Here is a 24,097-nt window from a genome sequence, read left to right as displayed (position 1 = left end):
GTAGCAATGGTACCTTATAAGTTCAGCTAATATGAACATGCAGCCTGGTCCATCTATAGGATGTTAGTGCAAGATACCCGTAAGTTGCCTTTGGTTTGTAAGGCAAAATGGGAGGCAGATGTGGGGACTATGTTTTCGGATAAGCAGTGGGCAGGCATGTGTGACTGTACGCGTGTGGGTGCTACCAGCGCTAGGCTCAACCCATACAGTTCAAGACATTGCATAGGGCGAATGTGACCTTGGCGTGTCATGGGCTGTGTGCCTTTACCAACGATGATAGATGCTTTTGGTGCCGGGAGAAGTCGGCAGATCTCCTTCACATGTTGGATGCTAGAAAAAACAAGAGAAAAGGGGACACCAGGTGGTCGCACCTGGTTAGCACCAATATATGTAGGGGTACATAGAGGCCGGGGTTGGTATGCTTCTGAGCGGTGAAATGCAAGGTCACAAGATTAACACATAATGCGGTGTCTGGACCAACACCACATCCCAATTAGGTAGAACATGAAAAAATTCAATTCATATCCTGTAGGTAAGTTCTACAATAGATTTATTAGTCATTAAAAAATTAATGAATTTGTAAAATTTCATATACCAAATGTAATTTGTCAAATACAAAATCAGTTATTAAATACATATCTAGTTTAAACCATAAATGTTGAATACATTCAAAATCATAAATATACATAAACAAAGAAGACAATGCACATGCCTCAAGAACTATTCTCATGCACTCATCACTCAATCGGCATATCCATACCAGACATTCACCTCACACTGTTTTACACAGAAAAAAAGAGGGCTAGCAATCAAAAAATGAATCAACACTGAAGTTTACAAATATAAATTTGAAAATGAACACAAACTAAACCTAATACTCAGACACACAAAAGCACAGTTCAATGTAAGGATTCATATAACTAGGCGACCTAGTCAGTACCTAAAAACAATAGGTCACCATAAAAATTCAAACAAGAGAAACCAAACATGTTTCTTTCCATATCCAACATCAATTCTAGTTAATTGGAAATTCATCAGGGGTTAGGTGACATGAGGATCCTCAATTGGTAACAGAGCTTGACATTTGTAGTACATCATTATCAAGTACCATGGATTTCACCTATAAAATGACATAAGCATACATTACTAAACCAGAATTATTGACCAGTATAGTCTGCACAACATAACACTACTAGTGAATCATGGCCAGAAAGGTCAAAAGACCATAACAAAAGATAATATCACACTCACCCTACAGACAATTCATTAATCTGACTGGGTGGAATAGGAGTAATATATATACCTCCTAATATTGTGGTAATGTCATTAAAACAACAGTGTATCCAAAAGAGCCGGAGCACACAGAAAAACACAGCGCCCCTTACAGTTAGATGGAACAGATGGAAGATCCCAAGACTAACTCAACCGAGAGAAAGTGTCGAAGAGAGATATATATATACACGAAAAAGGTTCCAAAGTTAAACACACTGTGAGGGAAGCTATACATATTTGTCTCCCATACATTCTACACTACCTACTCTCTCAAGTATGTCCAAATGCAAAACATTTAATGAATGTCAAATGGGGTCAGGTGCTCACACTCAACATTAGTCGTGTTGGGCTAATATGTTACGAAGGAAAGTTAATAGCTTCAGGGATACCGATAGCACAAACGGATTGAAATTGCGTCATCAGTCCTTATCAATGTCAGGTGTGAGCTACAACGTTAACACAGACATTGAAACTAGATCAATGCCCACGTAATTACACCACATTCAGTAAGGCCATCTGTCTATTCACAATAAGCCAATAAATACCATGGAAAATTTACTCAGTAGAAGGTTAGGTAGGCCGGTCGGGCAAGGAATATCAATAATCCTCACGTTATATGAAACTCCAAATGTTTCTCACACCAGTGCACCGAATATTCATAGTATCATTAGTAAACTGGAGAAAAGAAACACGTAGGCGGATCTGGTGAGGTTCTCAAACAAATGGCATGTACACCATTGAGAAGTTCTTATTCTGTGCCGCAAACGCGGCAGTAATAAATTTGCAATCGTTGCCCCGCTAATGCCACACCATGCGTGCAGACTATTGGCGCCGGTTCCTGTAACAGTGTAGACAGCAATAATTCTACGTCTCGAAACAGACAAATTCACCAAATTGTTTGTTCTGTAACGGAACTCTACCGTGTGTTCCTTGCGCGGCTTACACTACAAATGGTCATTCCTGATTAGAAGTCTACCTAATCATCAGCCCGCCTCAAGCACCGCCATGGTGTTATTCTTACCTGGTGTGTTAGGAACGCCGGTCTCCAAAGTGAATCTGTGTCGGTTCATGGAATCTAAAGAAGGACTGCACAGCCAGTTTAAATACAGTCTCCACTTCCAATGGAACAAACTAGTCGGATCGTATAGATTCCATGGTGGCCATTTTGAAGTGCCATTTAAGTCTTAACTGGTGACAGTAGCAAAACAAAAGAGGTGATGGCTGGAAGGTTTAGAATGAATCTTAACCTCTGGCATCGCTCTGGGTAACCCTCCAGACCATCGTTCTTCGCCTGCCAAGCCATTACAAAAGGGGAAAGACCATATGCAAATCAGACTTGGTCTCACCCCCAAAGGGGTAGTCCAGCCCGAACAGCTAGGTCACATCCATTCTGCACGAGTGGGAAGGGTATGCCCAGACGTGGGTCCCTTGCCTGCTGGGCCTAGAGACCCAAGCTACTCCTCACTGATGACGCCCAACAAGGCTGAAACATGTCTGGGGATGCTTGTGGTCTCGTGCAAAAGGGATGTGACCTAGCAGTTCGGGCTGGACTACCCCTTTGGGGGTGGGACCAAGCCTGATTTGCATATGGTTTTTCCCCTTTTGTAATGGCTTGGCAGGCGAAGAACGATGGTCTGGAGGGTTGCCCAGAGCAATGCCAGAGGTCAAGATTTATTCTAAACCTTCCAGCCATCAACTCTTTTGTTTTGCTATTGTCACCCCGAGTAGGAAGGGTATGCCCAGACGTGGGTCCCTTGCCTGCTGGGCCTAGAGACCCAAGCTACTCCTCACTGATGACGCCCAACAAGGCTGAAACATGTCTGGGGATGCTTGTGGTCTCGTGCAAAAGGGATGTGACCTAGCAGTTCGGGCTGGACTACCCCTTTGGGGGTGGGACCAAGCCTGATTTGCATATGGTTTTTCCCCTTTTGTAATGGCTTGGCAGGCGAAGAACGATGGTCTGGAGGGTTGCCCAGAGCAATGCCAGAGGTCAAGATTTATTCTAAACCTTCCAGCCATCAACTCTTTTGTTTTGCTATTAACTGGTGACAGGACATATAACATGTGTCAAGATAGGCCAAATGGAGCGGGCACAACTCAGTCGGTTGTGAGCTCGATCTTAAGGCATCTTAAACAGTTCTATATTGCAAATGAATGCCCTCATAGGCATACAATTGTGTATACCATCACCAGCCACCTACCACATGTCTATTGATGGTCGCTATGGAAACCAATCCATTTGCTCATTTAAACCCATCAGGTGGCTTTTGGTGAGAAATATCAATCGCATTTCTTCTTACCCCAGAGTTTTCTTATCTGTGTTTTCATTATTTGAAGTACAAACTTTTTTCAAAATGGACATTTTCAAATCCTCACAGTCAGGGTTATTGGATACAAAATGCCCAACCATATGGGCTGTCATAACCTTGTTCCTAATACAGCTCTTGTGTTCACTGATTCGGATTTTTATTTTCCGTTCGGTCTTACCAATATAAATTTTTGAGCATGGCCACCAAATTACATAGACGACACCACTTGTATTGCAGTTGGTAAAAATTATTTGCTGGCAGGTCTAGTAAGACCTATATCACCACACAAACCTCTTTGGGTTGATGAACAACATTTGCACATGCCACATTGTTCCGTAATGGTGAGCTGTGGGATGGATGTATTAGAGATGTCATTCAAAGTTACCATTTCTTTCAAATTTCTGCCTCACTTAAAGGCACATCTCGGAATTAGGATAGGGATGTAAGTGCTCACAAATACCAAACCATCTGGATCTTGTAAAGGCAATTTCTTCTTGTACTCTAACAATGCACCACAGTGGTTCAAAGACTGTTTGACAATTTTCCTTGGATATCCTCTGTGAATCAGATTGTTGCTCAAAAGGTTGGCTTCATCCAGGAACACATTTCTATTGGTACTGTTCCTTTATAACCTGAGAAATTGCCCGAAGTGCAAATTATCTCTAAGAGTCTTTGGATGAAAACTATCGTATTTCAGCAACAAATTCCTGTCTGTCAATTTGTGAAATGGTTTTATTTCCAGCATGTTGGTATCAGTGTTAGCCAAAATGGTTAGATCTAGAAAAGCAATTTTGTGCCTGCTGTGACTGATGGTAAATTTGAGAAAAGGATTTATCCCGTTCAGCCATTCAAAAAAGGACATGAGTTCTCCTTCATCTCTGTGCCAAATCAATAGCACATCATCGATGTATCTTTTCCAGATAGTTTTATGGTGTTTAAATAAATTGGTTTCACTAAAGATGCTCCTCTGTTCTACACTGTCAACATAAAGGTTGGCCAGTGTCGGGGCCACGGCTTACCCCATGGCAGTGCCATGAATTTGTTGAAAAAAGTCATTATTTAATTTGAAGTAATTTTCTGTTAATGACATCTTGGTGTGCCAAAGTATAAAAGAGTTTTGAGTCATGACCCGTTCTCTTTTGGCAAACAGCAATTCCTCAATCATGCCTAGTGTGGCCATCTGGGGAATCTAGGTATACAAAGATTCTATAACAAGGGTAACCAATATATCCTCTTTCCCATTAAAGGGAACATTTTCAATGAGATTGATAACACTCATGGAATCTTGTATATACAATATCATCTCGCTCATGTATCCTTTCAAAAAAGAATCGTCAAACTTTGCCAGTGGTTCCAATAATGAGTTGGTGCCAGAAACAATTGGTCTTCCCGGCGGATGGAGCAGAGTCTTGTGTCCCTTGGGCAAAATGTAAAATTGAGGTACACTTGGATCACTTTTGACCGAATACTCTGTTTCTTTATTGGTTACCCACCTTTTTTCCTTAGCCTTCTCCACTTTATTTATTATGAGGGATTTCAAACGACGGTCGGATCACTTCTCAACTGTAGATAAAATGTGGTATCTGCCAGGAGGAGGCTAGGGCATGAGGTTCCTTGTGACTTACTTTGCTGTATGTTTGGATGGCTGCTGGGTCTGCCGAAGGGATACTGTAAACTACTGACCACAGGCATAATATTAGCATGGTGTTGTCTTCTATTGCAGTGGACCAGTTCTACCCCTCCTACGCCTGCGATATCGCTAAGTGGATATTACTTCGTTTTGCAATATGGACCATGAATATTGTGCACTGGCAAGGGTGGTTAATAGACCAAGTGACATGTGGATGCCCTTTACGTTGTTTCTCAGTTCTCAGCAGCAGAGCGGGCTGGATTCGTAGACCTACTTGCTGAGAGGCAAGGGTTCCATGTGCTCATCACGAACTGAGGGACACTGTGCTGTGTGACTGAACAATGGAGTGTGAATATACTCGGCTCAGGCTGGGAGAAGTGCTGTATCCCATATAAGTTGATGGTACTGATTGAGGTACTGCTCATTGAGTTGTGCCTCTGAGTTACTTAAAGCCACAGAGGTTCTTTAATATGTGCTTCTGTCTACAGATTCACATTCACTTAGCTTCTCCTTGTCATCCTCTTGGCTTTATGTGCAGGTGTACACTCTCTTGGCTTCTCCTAATTAGCCTCTTGGCTTTGCCACAATGTGTCACACAATTTCTGCCAGACTTTGGCCTTGCCACATGGCATTTATTCATAAAGTTCACTTTGTGGTGGTCTTATTTATTCCCCACCTTTCTGGCAGGCTCTTTCATACTTGCGCTCTTATTTCGCATCTTTTAAATGGGCACTTTCCCATTTGACTTTTTAACCATCTTGCAGCTTTGCCTACGCGTTTTCATTCAGTTTGATATTTCCTTTTCAAGTGTTCATTGGTTGTTTGATATTTAAAAAAAATCTATTTGCTATTCAGGACTATGTCCAAGTACTTTAAGATCATTCGGCATTCGTAGTTTACTTATTTCAGTTTGTGTGTGGTCAGAAAGTTCAATTGCCTGACCTCTAATCAACCGATTTGTGGGACATGCCCAACTTCCCCAGTAGTGTTAATTCACAGTCTTCTTCTTCGTCTCAGTACCATGTGGTGAAAATGCCTATTGGTGTTCACTACTCCTAGTCACCTCTTCCTAGTCCCAGTACTGCAACAGTCCAAATGAAGGGAAATGAGGGGAGATGTCTTACAGTAGCCCATGAAGGCCAGGAGAGGGTTAAATTGGTTTTCTGGGGGAAAAGGGGGATACCATGTCTCGCCTGTTGGTTCCCCACTCACAATCCCCACGGACCCTCCACCCAGGTGATTCTCCCTCGCTTCTCCAACCCCAGGGTCAGGATCCAAAAGCGATGGCCTTTCCTTGGCCACTCGAGAAGAGGATCCAGGAAGAGTAGGAGTTTGGATATCCTCAGGTTTCTCACATAGATTGATAGATCCACAAACAATATTCTGCTTGTGCTGTATGTTACTGTTAGTTTGATTTTAAAACTGTTCATCATTAAACCATTGATTGGTACCTTTTGCTCTTCCTCTGAGTATTCGAAATAACCAGAATAGTTTCAATGAACCTCATCCCCTAAATATTGAGGCTTAGGCTTCCATGCATGACCAAACTCATAGTGGGCCATAAATAGATTTGCCAGAGATGATACTTATTTCTTTTTTAAAACATCTTTTTATTCACATTTTAAACCAGAATAACGGTACAGTGCAAAAGAAGGTGAAGGTGCGAACCCACATTATAAAATTCAAATCAAATTATAAGTTTGCAGGCGGAACTCAAATGTAACCACCGTTCATAGCATATAGTCCAAATTAACACCTTCACCCGCGAAGTGTCCATTCATACCCTCGGTATATTCAACTGTCAACCACAACATTTCCGGATATAGAGTGTGAAACTTCCCACGAACAAAAAAGGAAAACACAACAAGAAAAAGAAAAACCTTACCCCCTGCCCCCTCCCTAGGTGAGTTGCACAACAAACCCAGTAACTTTGACAGGCATTAGTCGAGCGGGTAAGTCGTCATCAAGTTACTCAGGGGCTTTGCATATGTTACTTAAACATCGCATTCAGAAATGTACAGGCAGGCATAAGAGGTTGAATATTAAAAAAGACTCAGGAGTCTGACTCATTTCTGCTGTCTCGATTGCTAATTAGGTATGTCTGTAATGGGGCCCAAATTTCCTTCGGTTTGCACACCATCGGCACAGATCTAACATATAACTCTTCAATCTCTTGGACATACACTAAGTCTTTCAGCCAGGCTTTATGAGTAGGAGCTGCTTTAGCTTTCCAACACCGCAGAATGTTCTTCTTGGCAACCGCGCTTGCAATAGCTACAAAGCGACGGATCCTGACAGATGTCTTGCCAATATCTCCCAGTAAGTACTTTGGCGGAGTCGCCGGTATAGGCAGCCCAACAAAATCACTAACCGTTTCAGCAACTTTCTCCCAGAACGCCCTGACCGAGGGGCAGCTCCAATACATGTGAATAGAATTTGCAACGTTAGAGCTACACTTGGGACATTTGGACTGCTGGTCTGGATTAAATTTGGAAGCTTTAGGTGGTGTAATATGCAAGTGATTCAGGATCTTCAATTGTATCAATCGAAAGTTAGCATTAAGCGAAATGGATTAGATGATAAACATTCTGAATTCATTCAGTGACTCATTGTTGTAGTTACTTAACTAAATCATATATGACATACCTAGAATCGTCTCTCTAAAAGCACAGTAGCAAGCTGATTTTTGTTGGAAGAAGTATTTGATTGCTTGTTTGCAAATTGATGTTCATTTAATGTATATAGTGTGGCCACATCAAAGATTACCAAAGTGTAGGTTTGTTCCCGTTTTCTTGTCTGTCATTTTTATGAGCACCTCCATACTATCGCTCATGATTGATTTCTGATTATCGACAAAGAGATTCAGCTGGATATGAGCGGTTTCTGAGGAAATGTTCTGTTATTGACCAATGCCACGGCTAGGGCATAGGTGAGGCGGATTTTAACTTCGAGTATTTTTTGTAACAAATATATTGTTACAACACTAATGTTGCAACTTGTCTTTAGTAATGGTTTGTAGTTATGTCAATGAATCTTCATAGCATCGTTTATCCAAGAGATGTTCAAACGTGTGCGTGATTTAGTAATTTCTGTTAAAGATTATAAAATTAGCATCCCTATTAATGCCCATTCTTGTTTCAGGAACATTGCTTTAAAAACAGCAATAGAGTTTTGCAATTTTCCTTTCTAAAGGTATTTTGTGAAAGAATTTAAATGTGCATCGTAATTCAAAAAAACATCAGTCGGTGTTTCAGCAGTGGCACATCGTTTCAGCAATGCTAATGAGAGACCTTTCTTTAGCACTTGTTATACATTATTGTAAGTGTGCAGTATTAATAATTTGACAAAGAGGGCCGTAGTTTGTATAAACCTTTATTATATTATGAAAATGAAAAGATAAGCCTATCTTACCCTCAATCAAAATAACTAATGTCACCGTCAGGATGTCGAAAGCAAAATGTCTGAATGTCGGGATCCTAACTCTGTCCCTCACACTCTGTTAAACTAAAATGAAAAGGTCTTCCTGTCCCAGAGGAATGATTCTATTCCCATGGACCAAACGACAGTTCAGGGTTTATTTGTTCTTTTAATCGTGGGGGAATGTCTCCCTTCTGCAGCCTTCTTCAGGCTTGCAACACATGAACTTCTTCACTGTCTCTGGGGCCCTTGTATTAGCAAGCCTGATTCTTTTCTCACCAGGCACTAGGACAATGAGGAGGAGTTTGGATACATCTCCAACTGTGGTGGGTCCCTGACCCTGGGTGGCAGGCCTAGCTTCCTTTGAACAAGTAACGCAACATAGAAGAGTGGCTTGGATGCTCGTCCAAGCTGTGGTGGGTCCCTGACCCTGGTTGGCAGACGTGGTTTCTTCTCACCAGGTACTGCAACGAAGAGGAGTGGTTTGGATGCTCCTTCAAGCTCTGGTGGCTGCCTCACCCTGATTGGCAGACCTTGTTTCCTCCTTCCTCAGGTCTCCTAGTTTCAAACACAGACTTGATTTACTTGCCTGCCAAGCTCTGTGGTCCTTTGTATTTTTCTAAGAGTTCTTTTTATGGTCTCCTGATACAACATACAGACTTGGTTTAGTCCCCAGCCAAGTACAGTCTTCACATGTATATTTTTCTCAGATTTCTTGATTTCACACAGACTTTATTTACTCCTTTGCCAAGTTACTGTGTTCGGCTATGTCAAATGTCAAATTCTTTAATGTGATACAGTATGAAATAAATTCAGCCTTTACACATATAATTTTTACATATTACAAATCACATATAAAAACATTATACTCAATAAAGCTATATACACACTTGTATTTAAAAAGAAAAAGTCATATAAAAACTAATTATCCTAACTAAGAATTAAACATTGACATTCTATCACCAGGATCTAATTAAGGCCTTTGCATATGGGCTATCTAGCTCACTCATTTCAGTCTCTAAGTGGATTCATCGTACACCCCCTTACATTTCCTCCATTTTAGGATAGTACTAATCCACACTTCAACTCCTGCTCAGCTTGTTGCCAAATGTTATAAAGGGCGATAAATAAATGCATATTGCTGGTATTAGTGCAATATAGCCAGAAAGACATTTCAGGTATCATAGCATGATCATGTACAAAATCACCCAAATGACGAATGATTGTAGCTCTCAATGTCTGACATTCCGTAAGTAGATGTCGAGCTGTCTCTAAGTGATCAGAGGATTTACACAGGCGACATATACGTTTGTCGGACGGGATTTTTTCCCAAGCCCCTCTGTTGTACAGGGTGGGCAATTGCTCAAATCTGAATAAGAGAATGAAACGTCTAAGTTTACTAGAGGGACAGAGGGATAGATAGGTTTGCGGCTTCATAAAGTTAAACAAACGATATTTAATAAACTGATACGACTTGAGGTTACTCATGTGCTTATAATTCTCAAGCCAATCCCATAAATCCACTTTTTTACCTAGGGCATATAGGATTTCCTTGGAGGTGTTAACCCTTCTATGTGTCCATCCAATGTCGATTAGGAATGTCATCATATCTTTATAAAGGGGTGACGTAGTATATTTTTTGGTCACCTCCTGATGGATCACCGATAGGAGGGGATTGATCGGATCATCAGTCATCTTGAGATGGAAACCAGCTCTTTTCTTCAAGACCATGGCTTTAAGGGAGGGAAGTCCCAGTTCTAATCTGATCAAGGCCATCGGTATCCCCAGGTGTAACCCGAGGATCCGTCTCCAAAACTTACCCTCCAACACTTGTAACCATCCTAGGTCCATTGTATGTAGTGAGTCTAGCCCATATATAATCATCGGTGCCATTACTTGGATATAGAGCTGACGCGTTCCCCAGAGGGTAAAACCACCCTGTTTTTTTGTAAATGAGGCGATGAGTGAGGTGACTTGCATAGCTCTCATGGAACGCCCTTGTCTACACAATGAGTAATCACCTAGGGGCTCAATATCCACTCCGAGATAGCGGTAGGATGGGGCATAAGGTATGACACTTCCATGTACCATTAGATTCACCCTAGTTGCTTTTTTACTCGTGAATCTTAGTACCTTCGTTTTGTCTAGGTTGATCTTCAGTCCATTTATTCTGGCATAATCCCACAGAGCGGTAGCAGAACGCCTCAAACCGCTTATGGTATTATCAAAGATCACAAGATCATCCGCATACGCTAATACCATACAGTACACCTCACCCACTTTCGGGGGGCAGTTGTTTGCTTCAGCCAGGGCTGCAGGGATATCGTATACATAGAGATTGTATACTAAAGGTGCCGTAACACATCCCTGCTTAACCCCACTATCTTGTATCACATTACGTGTTGAGTTACCTTCCTGGTCCAATCTAAGGCTTGCCGTTGTGTTATGATGGAGTAATTTTAGATAGTATAATAGGTTAGGTGGACATCCCAATTTCTCAAGTTTAACCCATAATCTCCTTCGCGGGATGGAATCGAATGCAGCCTGGAAGTCAATAAACAAAGCGTACAACGGGGGCTGCCCCTTACTGAGTGCCCGTGTACGAAGTAGTTCCATGACAAGTAGATTATGGGAGGTGGAAAACTCTCGTCTGAAACCGCATTGGAATCTACTGAGTATTTTGGCCTTGTCAACCCATTGTTGCAATTCACTGAGTAACAGTGCAGCAAACAATTTACCAGAAATATCTAACATGGATAATAATCTATAGTTATTAGGCTCCATACGGTTACCTTTTTTGAACACAGGGATAAGAATGGCTGTTTGCCAGGAGCGGGGGATTATTCCTTGCTCTAGAATTTTATTGAAAAGCAGAGAGAGTAAATCAGCCCAAAACAGGGGATGGCTCTTAATCACTACATTCGCCAAACCGTTGGGTCCAGGGGCTCTGGATGATTTAAGGCTAATTATTTTTTCCAATATTGCCTCTGGGGAAACATCTATGGGTGAAGGAAAGGGCACCTCTACCCCATCTTTATTTGAGGTTTCTATATCACCTGTATTTCGGTCCAATAGAAATTTTTCCCACGTCTTCTTGCTTATTGGGTTAATAAGGGGGCCCTTAACGTTCTCTCTATTTTCATTAAGAAGAGACCAGATGCCACGAGGATTTCTAGTGCAAATAGTTTGCACTAATTTTTGATACCTAGTGTTTTCCTCGCAGGCCTTGATATTTTTAACCACTGTTGTATACCGATTTTTAATTTTTCTTAACTTCTCGCGGTATCCGGCTCCATATGCATTCCACCGTTTTACACTCCGAATGGCCGCTCTTAAATCTCTCTTGGCATCCCTAATTTCTCTGTTAAAATGGGCGTTACTCCCCCTGTTTTTAGCATATATCCCTTCTTAGCCAAAGCATGTTTACGAGTGAATCTGGATATCCAATCCTCAATTTCATTTATAGTCATATGTTCAAAATCGTGGTAGCCCAGAGTTGCAATGGTTTTAAGTGACTCCGTAGCCGAATTGATATTTTTCTCTGACCACACAATTCTGGATCCTGCCACGTTTGTTTGGATAGTGCCCGTGTTCAAAGTCAACAGAGGGCATAAAGGGATACTAAATGAGCACTGCAGTGACGCATGGTCACTCCATTCATTTTGCCTCACAACCATATCAACTACTCTTGTCTGAAGCTCGGGGCACATAAATATATAATCTAGTGTGCTAAAAGCAGTTCCATTAGACCAGGTGTGTTTCCCTGGTCGATCACCCAAAGTTCTGCCATTAATCATGACCATGTCCCAAGCTCCAAATAGTTTGAGCCAACCCAGACCCTCAACATCTCTCTTTCCATGGATCATTTCGCATCTTGTGTTGAGGTCTGGATTTGAAGATATGTGAGATTCATCAGACATATGGCAATTGAAATCCCCTATGATCATCACGGCAACATTTCCTACTTTTAACCACCAGTCGGATAACAAATCCTGTATCGCCAACTGCAGAGAGTCACACACCAAGTCTCCTGGTGGATTATATAAGTTAATTAATAAGTACTTTTCCAGGCCTCTCTCCCCATTTAATTCAAACTCAACTGCCAATAGCTGATCCTCAGCTTTACACTGTAGTTTGCGAGACATAATTGAATTCACAATCCCGATTAATAGCCCTCCAAAGGGTCGCCCCTTACTACCCCGTTTAGCGGGCGCTTGATGTATCACATAGCCGTCAAGTAATAACGGGTCAAGAGACCACGTCTCTTGTAGACAAATACAGCTATATTAGGCTATCATATGTGCAGAGCCCTCCGACCTCAGCAGGTGAGAAAAACCTCTGCAATTCCAGGAGAGTAATGATAAACATCAATGGTTCTTAATCAATTGCGGGATTGCTTCTAGTAGGGACTTCAGAACTTGCTGTATTTCCATCAAAGCCGGGTTTTCCCCTCCCTTTATTTTAGACACAGCGTCTACCACAGTTACTGGTGTAAAAACCTCGGGTTCCTGTGTAGGATCCTTCTCCAGGGGGTCCACGTCAATCTCAATGTCCACTACTATCAACTCTTATATTTCCTGATCAATTGTGCCGTGGTCGGAAAAATACAGTGTATAGCTGATACATTGGGATTCGGACATCCCAGTGGTTCAATAAACAAAAAATCCTCCGATTTTAACACACGCAATTGAGGTATATGATACAATCTTGCTAACAACTCCGAACGTGCTAACCAGGGGTTTTTGCCACTTGGGTATAAGTTCTTAATGAAACATATACGCTGGGTAGTTATCTCGTCCCCAACTTTTTTCTGGTCCATTACTATTGGTTCATCGGGATCTTTTGACGCCTGTATCTCAGGTACGTATTCCACCTGTGTTTGTATACTGGATTCAAGGTCAGGTTCTTCATATGTCACGGGAGCTTCATTGTCATCCACTACAATTGTTTTTTCCTCGGCTATCAGCCAATCTGTCAAGGGGCCCTTAGTCCTAGCGGCCCTTTGGGCGGCTCTTACCATTCTCTTTCTAGCTTTTTTAGATCGTGACTCATCCGCTGGTTTAGGGCTAGATAGAGGGTGCTGAACTTCCAATGCAGCTACTTTGTTCTTCTGTGCCTTTTTTGCCAATCTGCGTTGTTTGCGAGTGAGGGGAAACCGGGGACTGTACTCCCGCTCCTGTTCGTCCACTTCATCTTGGGGTAACTCAGGTATATTATTATTGTCAAATACCTCCAGATCTTCATTTTCCTCCATCGCCAATTCTTGATCATTAGTCTCGATTCCTATACATAATGCCTCCGATAGGTTAATCTCTGCCTCTTCTCGTGGTAGATCTTTCTGATCTAGCGCTATGGTAATGGCATTCGTATTAGCCAAGATGCGTCCAGACATCTGTAAGAGTATCTTGATGGCGAATTGTAAAGCCGCCACCGAAGATTGCAGCTCAATTATCTTGGAAGAGCTAGAGTGCTCATCAATGTTGGCTTCTATCTCGTTGTCAGGTTCATCCTCCATCGACGCCATTGCTAAATTAGGCGAGGCAGACAGACGTTCACTCCTTCCCACAGTGTCTAACTCCCCTATGGCCTTGGTCATACTGATATCTTTGGGGGTCATTATATTACTTGTAGGTCTTAATGGAGTTGGAGCCCGCATTCCTCTCTGTATGGATAAACATAGTTCCAGGAGGGAATTGTTGTCAATATCATCGAAGTTAGAGGTGTTTAAAGAGTTATCCCCCCCTTAGGATTTGATGTTACCATTTCCTCAATTGCTGTTGAATTGATGGGAGGGGAAGGATTCTTCGGAAAATACTCAGTGATGGCCCCTTGCGTCACTGGTAGGGAGAGTTTGGCATTCTTATTGATCTTACCCCCTTTTTTCAGGCATTCTTTAAATTCCTTAGTAGGGGGGCACTTAGATTTACGTAGATTGTAGATCGAATAGGTGGCTCTTTTACCCCGCTGCATAGCTATGTAGCGGATCACTAGATTTTCAGAGTCCCAGGGATGTCAATTAGTCTCCACTAGTGTTATACAAGGGGACTACAAATTGGGAGGAGGAATAATTCCCCCGATGTTACACTGACCAGCAGAGACAGATTACCTCCTTGATCTTTACTCTCCCCTTGTCCAGTAATCCAGGGGGCTGCCAAATCCGGCTCAGAGGCTAAAGCCCACAGTCTCCGGGTAAGTATGGTGAATTCCCCTGTTATTGGAGTCATGTATTCACTCAGTACATCTGCGCACTATGCAGGTGCGACCGAGGTGGGCTCAGCAGGTAACTAACAGTAAACACCCCAGGCTGAGAATAGGTCACCGCACGGGTTGGGTACCAGGTCCCCCCCACAAAGATCCAATGGTACGCTCACACTCCTGTGTGGGTCAAAGGCACTGCCCACAGTCCCCACAACTTGGCAGCTTCAGAGAGTGGCACGCTCACACTCACGCTCTTGGGTTGACTATATCCTGCAATTAATGCCCACACACTCAGAGACTTCTCAGCTATACACCCACAGTAGGGTGAAGGATAGAATAAAGTAGCGGAAGCTCAGCTCACAGCTGTGTGGGTCAAAGGCACCACCAACAGACCCCACCAATCAGCTGGTTTACGAATAATGGGGAACTCAGCCGCACGCTGCACTTAATATGTAAACAATCGGGTTATACTCCAATTGTCCACATACTCGCACAGTGCGCAGTATGTAGCAAAATCAGACACCTTCACAAAGGCCACCTTATACACAGCCTGCTTAGTATCAAAAACCAACAAGTTAGTTTCCCCAAGCGCTGTCTGATAACACCACCCGCCTTGGGCAAGGAATCACTCCCCAACCCGATACCTGTCTATGCCGCACAGCCACCGCCAGCACCTCCTTTTCAAGTTGATAGTGTTTGGCCCGTATGGATAAGACCTTAGGCGGTGGAGAGCAGCAGCCCCAGCCTCCTGTCTTCAAGTGTGGCAGACGAGGCAGGGGTAGTAGCAGGGGTAGTAGCAGGCAGTCTTCCGGCCCCAGGGTCGAACAGGATCCAGGAGGATCGAACAGGCGCACGAGGGACAGTCACACAACTCCAGTAATCCGACTCTAAGGAGTCACACAGCTTGCAGCGCGCCACTCGCAGCTCCTTTGGTCCGCTGCGAACTCGAGCGTTTCGAGTAGCGGACCCAGCAACCAGCACACACGTGACCGTCAAACCGTCACTACAGAAAATTACGCAATTGCCGAGAGTAAGGTCTGCAGCCGCTTCCGACAGTCTCTCTTCTCTGTGTTCGGCTATGTGGCTCTCACAGTTCTCTTGGTGATTTCTCTTATGTGACAGTCCTCGGTCACTTTCCCTCCAAGCACTGCCACAAAGAGGATGATGCCTTTTTACCACTTAATCTGCCCTTTTCTCAGAAGGATGGCATACTTTTATTTTCTTTGTTACCATGTCTTGGTAAACTGTCCCTTGGTGTTGCATAGTGTCTGTCCTCTTTCTCCCGCTTTCCATTTAGTATATTTTTTCGAATTTCCTTCACTCTGCAGGGATCCTCAACCACAGGTTCAGCCACCCAGTTACCTGGAGGGTCTTGGCCGCAACCCTCCAGTTGGTCACGGGCTTCCCCAGGTTTTTTCTGCTTTGCTGGTACTCTGGCATTCATGTCAGCTTTCTGTAGCGGCTCTGCAGCTCCAGAACTGCTTCAGCGTCTCCCTCTTTGCCGGACCATGTGTTCCTCTTGGGCTGTGATGCTCGCACTTTCCACAGCCAGCCTCTCGGTTTGTTTAGCGGTACCAGTGATGATCACCCATTTGGCATCACTGCACCTGTATCTGCTTTTGCCAGCCTTCTCCGTGCACCTCTGTCACGCTCGCTGATCCTCTTCGGAGCCTCTGACAATCGATAAGTCTGTTCTTTATGCTCCCAACCAGTAAGCTCTGTGACTGACGACTAGACCATTCAGATAGATTCCTCTCGGTGATGCACGTGGCTCTGCGCCTCTTCCTCGCCAAAGTTTCTTGCTTCAGATGTTAATTGTACTCATCCCTTTTCTTCCTTGTCTCAGTCCGTCTGACCTCTTCCATACTACAGGATAGGAGGGTAGGTGTGAGGAGAGTAGTTGTGAAGGAGATGTGGGGGTATAAGGTGGATACTGCGTTCTCCCACCTTCGTCGTCACTGGTCCAATAGGGGTTTTCCATTCCCATGAGATCCACCCGCTGAGTCACCCGCATGGGGATTAACTGGTAGCAGCCTCACCTCCCTGGCCTCATGGGAAGGGGCTCCCCTTACGGAAGCAGTTATGATATCCTGGTATTCGGCACAATAGTTTCTCACTTACAATCTTCTTGCTCTGGTGCCTTTTTCCTGTGCCACTATTTCCTTTTCTGTTGAGCTGGTGATTATTCTTTCATTGGTATTTCAAGTTTCCATTGTGTTTTTTTCCTCTCCCACCTCTTGATCCTCTCAGTCTACTTCCCTTCTTCTATCCTCCATATTGTCTTTCTGAAATGGCAGGTATCATGGGAAATTGGACAAAATTCTCTTGTATCAAAGTGCTGAATTGATTGTCAATGGGAGCTACAACTGGCATTTCCTTCTCAAAATTCACCACCTTACAACCTCAAATCTTGAATTACTTTTGAATAGTTTCAACCAGGGGTGTGCAGAGAAAAGGGTCGGCACTGTGTTCGCCCCGTTTCAAAATTACACAAAATCCAATGTTGTATGCCTTTTATTAGATTTACTGCAAATATTATGCTAGGATGGTAGTTCTGGAATCGGCCGAAATGACCAAATCCAATTTACCTATCCCACCAAAACACCTAAAATACATACCATCAAACTACAAAAAGTTCAAACATTTTGTGGCATGTATGTTTTGGTGGGGCAAGTAAAAAAAAACGAAGGCTGTGGGGCCTGCGGGGGTGTCCCCTGCAACACCCCACTCACCATACTTTACAGTGTAGTGAGCGGGAGTTGCGGAGGACACCCCCACAGCTGACCCAAAAAAGAAAAAGGCTGCAGGGTGTATTGGGGGTATGTGGGTGGGGCTGTGGGCAGGCATTAGGTTTTGGGGTTGTTTTACAACAAATGTCTGCATGAGAAATGTACGAACATTTATGTATATCATACATTTCTCATGCAGTAATTTCCGTTGTGGATCTTTCCGCCACGGTAAAACAACCCCAAACCGTAGTTCCATTAGCTCTCAAAGTACCAGAGACCTATTCTTCAGATGGTGGTCTCACACAGGATGAAAAGCCGTACCCATCCCTGTCATTTTTACCCCCCATCGCCAATTGTTCGTCACATTAAAATATATCAGCTACACTAAATCTGCAAGTGAAAGAGGAATATTATGCTGCCATGGCTTTGGGCTGTGCAATGTGTAAAGCATATTGAGTCTAAATATATTTTCTGTATTTATTAGCTGTTTGTGGTGGCGAAATAAAGAAGGACAATGGACATATTCAGTCTCCAAATTACCCTGACGACTACAAACCATCAAAGGAATGTGTGTGGAAAATAACTGTTTCAGAAGGCTTTCTTGTTGGACTTGTGTTCCAAGCATTCGAGGTAAGTTTTTCTTATCATATAGTGGCAATGTTCCTTTGACATGATGATGCAGTATCACCCAAGGCTGCAGGATGCGCTGTATAGTAATTTTCCGCCAAGCTTGAGATCCACAAAAATGGGACAAATCACCCATTCAGACCTATAGTTGCTGGGACAGAGAGCCTTTTTGAACCATTAACTAGGTATATAGCTATGTTACTACAACCTCTAGTGCAGAAGACATCTACATATTTAAGAGATACTTTGTTTCCTTTCATGTCTAAAAGAATGTCAAGATGTCCCTTCTGACAGTATCCTTTTTACATTGGATGTATGAAGTGTAAGTGTCTATATGTCTATCTCACACATAGAAGGCATTGAAGCTATAGAATGGGCCCTACCAGACAATGCACAGTTTGTTTTAGAACTCCTTCATGTTATGCTGTTTAAAAACTATTTTAGATATGAAAAACGTGCTAACTACAAACTTCGGGGACATCAATGGGCTCAGCCATTGCACCTTCCCATGCTAACATCTTTATGTACCATTTTGAAAAGGTCTATATTCTTGATGATACGAATTGGTCGGATAACATAATATGCTGGAAAAAGATACATAGGCGATGTCTTTGATGTTTGGTCTGGATCAGGTTCTGAACTCAATGATTTTTGGGAATTTGTAAATTCAATAGATCCGAGAATTAAATTGATACTTGAATTAGCAACATCTGCTTTTCACTTTCTATATGTAGAAGTTGAAATTGTTGAGAAAGGGGGATTGAACACCACAATCTTCAGTAAACCTACAGATGTAAATAATGTTCCACACTACAGTAGTTTCCATCCATGTCCTATGGTTGAAGGTCTGCCCTACAGCAAAATCCTTATATTAAAGAGAATCCTTTGTAAACCAGAGGTCTAGAAAGAATGTAATATTTTGATCGACGAATACAAAGCAACGGTTATCCACATGAGATCACATCAAAAGACCGATTTAAGGCATCTGATATCAACAGAAATGATTTACTGATACCTCGCCCCAAAGACACAGGAACATCACTGATATATGTTATGAAATGTTTTAATCAAAGTTCACAAATCTCAAGATTTTTGAAGAGCGATTGGAAACCTTTACATTTAGATCCACAACTTTCTCAACATTTTCCCAAACCTCCAATGTTTGAGGGCTCAGAATTTTAGAGAAAGACTTATAAAAGCAGAGCATTCAGGGAATGGAAAACAAAGATTTTTAGCAATACAGAATATAGGCACTTTTCTGTGTCTTATTGTAGGAATTCTGATAATACAATCAGAGGTAATTCCATTGTACACCCCTACACAGGAAAAAGAATCATATTGAGAGCCCCCTAGCACTTCCAAACCACCCAGTCCCCGGGCAAGGGTAAATCTGATTTCTTTGACATTTTCATACTTACTTTGGGGTAATTCTTTTAGCTTGTGGAACCATTATCAGTTAGACATCTGATCCCCCCTGGTCTGTGGTGCCCTTTGGCAAAGATGGCAAAGATTAAATCTGTCACCACCAGCCCCAGTCTCCCTCCTGGCCAAGGATCCTCATTTCCAGATATTCACAGCCTCCAGTTGCGCCTACAGCTTGTTGCTAATCATAAAAAGATAATTTCCAGCACATTTTTTCCAAGTAAGAATCCTATACCCTCTGTGGGCAGTTTTTCATGTTTCAATTTATTTCACACTATTTGACTGGCTGATCCGTCCATTGGCTTACCTAACAGGCAGTCACTCCCGTTGAAAACACACCACCAATGTTCATTGGATAATTATAATTTCAATATTTTTACATGAAAAGTGGGGGACTATTTCACTTGTACACTGCTAAATTGCATTTTGTTTTCCTTCATAATTCATGGAAGCAACATATTAAATCAATATTATTGGAATCCGCGCTTGCAGATGCAGGCCTGAGCATGTGACATGACTATGTTATTGCTTCATAAAGTTCTGATTTTGTTTCTCAGTTTAATCATTTCTGAAGGAGTTTCTGATCTTCGGAACACACTGTTTCATGCTCCCAGATCTTGTAGGTCTGGAATTCTGAATATTATTGTCTCTTTTTATTTGATGTGGTTGAAAAACTAAATCAACCTTTCAAAATCAATACCCCTTTTGCAACAACACATTTTAAAACCATAATACAATCCTCTAGTTATAATAGTAACATCAATACAAGTCATACCACCATTTACTATTTTGGCATTGAGCTACAGTTTCAACAAATATTTCTCTGAATCCGTTAAAATATTAATCACATTAAGGAATCTGATTGTTGCTAAAATCAAGGATAAGTACTGCGCACCAAAAAAATCATTGCCCATACCTTGTCTTCCATTCACAATCTATAATGACTGAAATATTTGACAAAATATTGATTTCTTTTGTCCATCAATTTTGGACAGCAAACAAATGTTTCATTGTTTCAATTTCCTCCAGATTGTGACAAACAGCAGCATCGATCTTCCTTTGTACAATAAAATCTTGTCCCTTTCACTTCTCTAGTACACTATAGGTCCAAACATAGTCTTAATGTTTGGCGTGTTTTATAACAGGAGAATTTAGTTAAATATTTTGATGAGGTGCAAAGTGCTTTAATTCATATCCAAAGTTCATAAAAACCTTGTACTTATTGCATTGTTCTAGAGTTTTACACCAGTAATTTCTCCACAATTTAGTTTTGGCTTTATCCAGCATCAACAAAAGGTCTTAAGTGATCTGTTAGCAGTTGAAAAATATTTCAAGCAAGCCTCCTTCCACTTAAACAGTCCTTGAGCTGATTTTAATTCTCAAAAATCTCTAATAAACGGTAGGATGGAGTTTGGTTCTGCTAAAAGACAGTTCCTCAATAAGGACAAGGCCTTCCACTTGATCACTGCCGAAACAGACTGCAATCCCAATTCATACTGGACAACCTGAATTGGGATTGCACCGGGGAGGTTCAAAACCCTCTTGCAAAACATCTTCTCAAGTAGGTTCCAATTCAGGCTGCGATTCAACAGTTTTGTCTTGGCTCCATAAGTAAGGGCTGCAACCACCTTTTGTTTATAAACCGTGATCAAAGGTTCAGAGAAGTATTTACCAAATCTACAGTGAATAATAATCACCTCAAAAGCAGTAATTTTAACCTTTTGTTTCAGATCTAATAAATATGGTCATTCTAACCGGTCATCATTGGCGGACACCCCCAAATATTTATATTCTTTAACCTGTGATATAATAGAATTATACAAAGTCCATTTAAAGGTTTTTTCCCCTTCTATTTAGGGTCTTGTGAAGGCATCACAGAGTAACTAAATAGAAGGGTTGGAAAAAGACCTAACTTGCCCTATGCTAACGTGGGATTTCCTACTGCGAAGAGATCATGAAGTAGACACAGACAACAGATTCAAAATTGGTTCGCAAAAGTTTTGTTAACTTAAAAGGCAGGATGGAGTAAGGTCTAACTTGCCCTATGGTAAGCTGGAATTTCCTACCTAACGAAAACTAAGGATAGTCTCTGTCAAGAAGTCCAAATAAAATGTCTGTGTCCAAAACCTATACTTGCCCTCACAACTAACTGTATACAGTGTGTAGGGATGTCGGCATCAAAATGAATAGTGTTCAAAAGAAAGTTCAGAGCTTCTTCTAGCTCTTGGCTTATGATCCACTTCCCTTTCCCCAAGTTCAAAACAGTTCACAACACATTGGGGTTCCCTTCCCCAAGAGTTCAAAATCTTCCAGCTTTCAAACAATACAGTTCCTTGGGATACCTCCCATCTCCTCTAATATCAATACTTTTCACCAGTTCATATAGACAGTTTTGTTTCTTGACTTCAAAATCACCCACAAAGTTGTTGCCAAACACATGCTTCTTAAGGTATACTTTGCCCTTGTATGGAAAAGCTAACACTCAGTCTAGGCTCAGTTCTCGGATTACACGGTCCACCTATCACAGGCCACGCAACTGATACCCCATTCTTGACTGCGTTTTAGCTTTTCCATACAAGGGCACTCGGTCTAGGCTTAGTTGTCACACTACCCATTAGGTCACACAACCGATACCCCTTCTGGACTTCCATCAACATTTAGCCACTGCTTCCATTTCACAGTAATGTTTAGTTTATTTATTAGTGGCTTGATTGGCCACCATGTACTTTGTTCCACTTTTCTGTACTCATCTGGCTCTTGCTAACGCATGTTTCCTCTCATCTTTGGGCAATACTTGGTTTCTCATCTCGTATCTTACTTGGCATTCTCTTGGTTTTGACGCTACTCATGCACTTTGTTATACTTTTCTGTGTTTCTCTGACACTTGCAAACACAGGTTTCCTCTTAGCCTGCAATTCCTAGACCCCTTTTAGCTTGGGACGTTACTTCGATTTTCATTTCGTACCATTCTTGGTATTATCTTGACTTTGCCACTACTTGTGTTTCATACAATACATTCTGTGGTATCTACTTCTTGCACCACCTTGCGTTCCTCCACTCACAAGTGCTGAACTTGCTTTTTACTTTGTTTAGCATTCAAAAAGTGCTTACAATAACTTCCAGTTAATTCGATATTCAAAAGTATTTGTTTCAGAATTCAAAAGTACTTGCAGTATCTTTCAGTTGGTTCGGCATTCAAAAGGACTTTGTTACAGGTTCCCAGGGTACCCCGGTATGAAAGTTTCTCGGGTTCTCACTCATCGGTCACACACGGCAGCTCCCTGCTGCTTTTGAGCACCCCTGTACAGTTTTATCCCCCCTGACGGATCTGAAAGGGATCTTTCCCATGGTTTTGTCTATGACTCCGGCTAACACATCAATTCCAAATCTCCATGCTAACCCCGACTTGGGAGCAAACCTGATGTATGTATGTGGGGGTGGAATTAAGACCAGATCAGTAGGTATTAGTCTTCTTTCACTTGGGGAATGATTTCTTCCCAACTACTACAGATATGAAACCCAATAGAGCCTTCTGCATATACTGTGGGGTCTGATACTTTGGGTCTTAACTTCTCAATCTTTAGGGCTCCCAAACTTGTATCGGTTCAACCTCATCCCACTTCTGACGCCCTTTGTGAAGGCATCACGAAGTAGACACAGACAACTGAGTAGCTTTTGGGTTATAACCTTTTATTAACTAAAAAGAACTGTTGGGAAAAAAGTTAACGTGCGATATGTTAAGGTGGGATTTTCCTGCCTTAATGAAACAAATGATGGTTGTGTCAGGAAGTCCAAAGCAAAATGTGTCTGTGTCCAAAACCTATACTTGCTCTAACATCTAAATGTATACAATGTGTAAGGGTGTCTGCATCAAATGAGAAGTGTTCTCAATAAAGGTTCTGAGTTTCTTCCAGCTCTTGGATGGAAAAGGGGTTTCCCATCTCCAAGGTTTATACCGTTGTCAAGGTGAATAGGTCACGTGATTAGCTTGTTGCGTAACGCAACGTCGACAGACGCCGCCGAGGGAGTGCGTTCAGTCGCCACGGCAACTGCCAACGCCGAAGGGAATGATAATGATCTGAATGCTTATTCCAATACAGAGTATTGCCTCGTGACCTTGGAACAAACCGGCGCGACCTCTCCTGCGGTGAGCAACTGGGATCTGTGGGAGGTGGCGACCGGGAGTACCTGAAGTGAAGTTGACAGGGGCTTGGGGGTGCATGCATGACACCAAGCTTTCAAGTCTCTCAATGTTCCAGAATAACTCTGTGGTAAACATCCCAGCTCTTCAGACTTGGTTATCATTCCATAAAGTTCAGTTCTTCAATTTCAGTTTACATACGTTTTCCTTAAATCATAAACTGGCTTTCCTTGGGTGGATGTACTCGATCTGGGCGCCTTTGTCGGACCACACGGTCTACCCATTACAGGTCATGCAACTGACACACCTTTCTTGCCCATGATGATTTATTCTCGATTGTTTTACCACCATT

General features: G+C 42.3%; 1 protein-coding gene across 1 annotated transcript in view; it reads left to right on the top strand.

Annotated features, from left to right (window-relative positions):
* TLL2 (tolloid like 2) overlaps positions 1–24,097 on the top strand; it is a 1,535,386-nt gene that overhangs the window by 790,431 nt on the left and 720,858 nt on the right. Inside the window, exon 10 of the mRNA XM_069610570.1 lies at positions 18,040–18,185. Within this exon, the coding sequence (XP_069466671.1) occupies positions 18,040–18,185 (146 nt within the window). The remainder of the gene's footprint in view (positions 1–18,039; positions 18,186–24,097) is intronic.

The sequence above is a fragment of the Ambystoma mexicanum genome, chromosome 8, assembly GCF_040938575.1.
Source record: "Ambystoma mexicanum isolate Mex_15411 chromosome 8, UKY_AmexF1_1, whole genome shotgun sequence".
In the NCBI taxonomy this organism is placed as follows: Eukaryota; Metazoa; Chordata; class Amphibia; order Caudata; family Ambystomatidae; genus Ambystoma; species Ambystoma mexicanum.
Note: the sequence above shows the minus strand (reverse complement) of the source record. Positions and strands in the feature narration are given on the sequence as shown.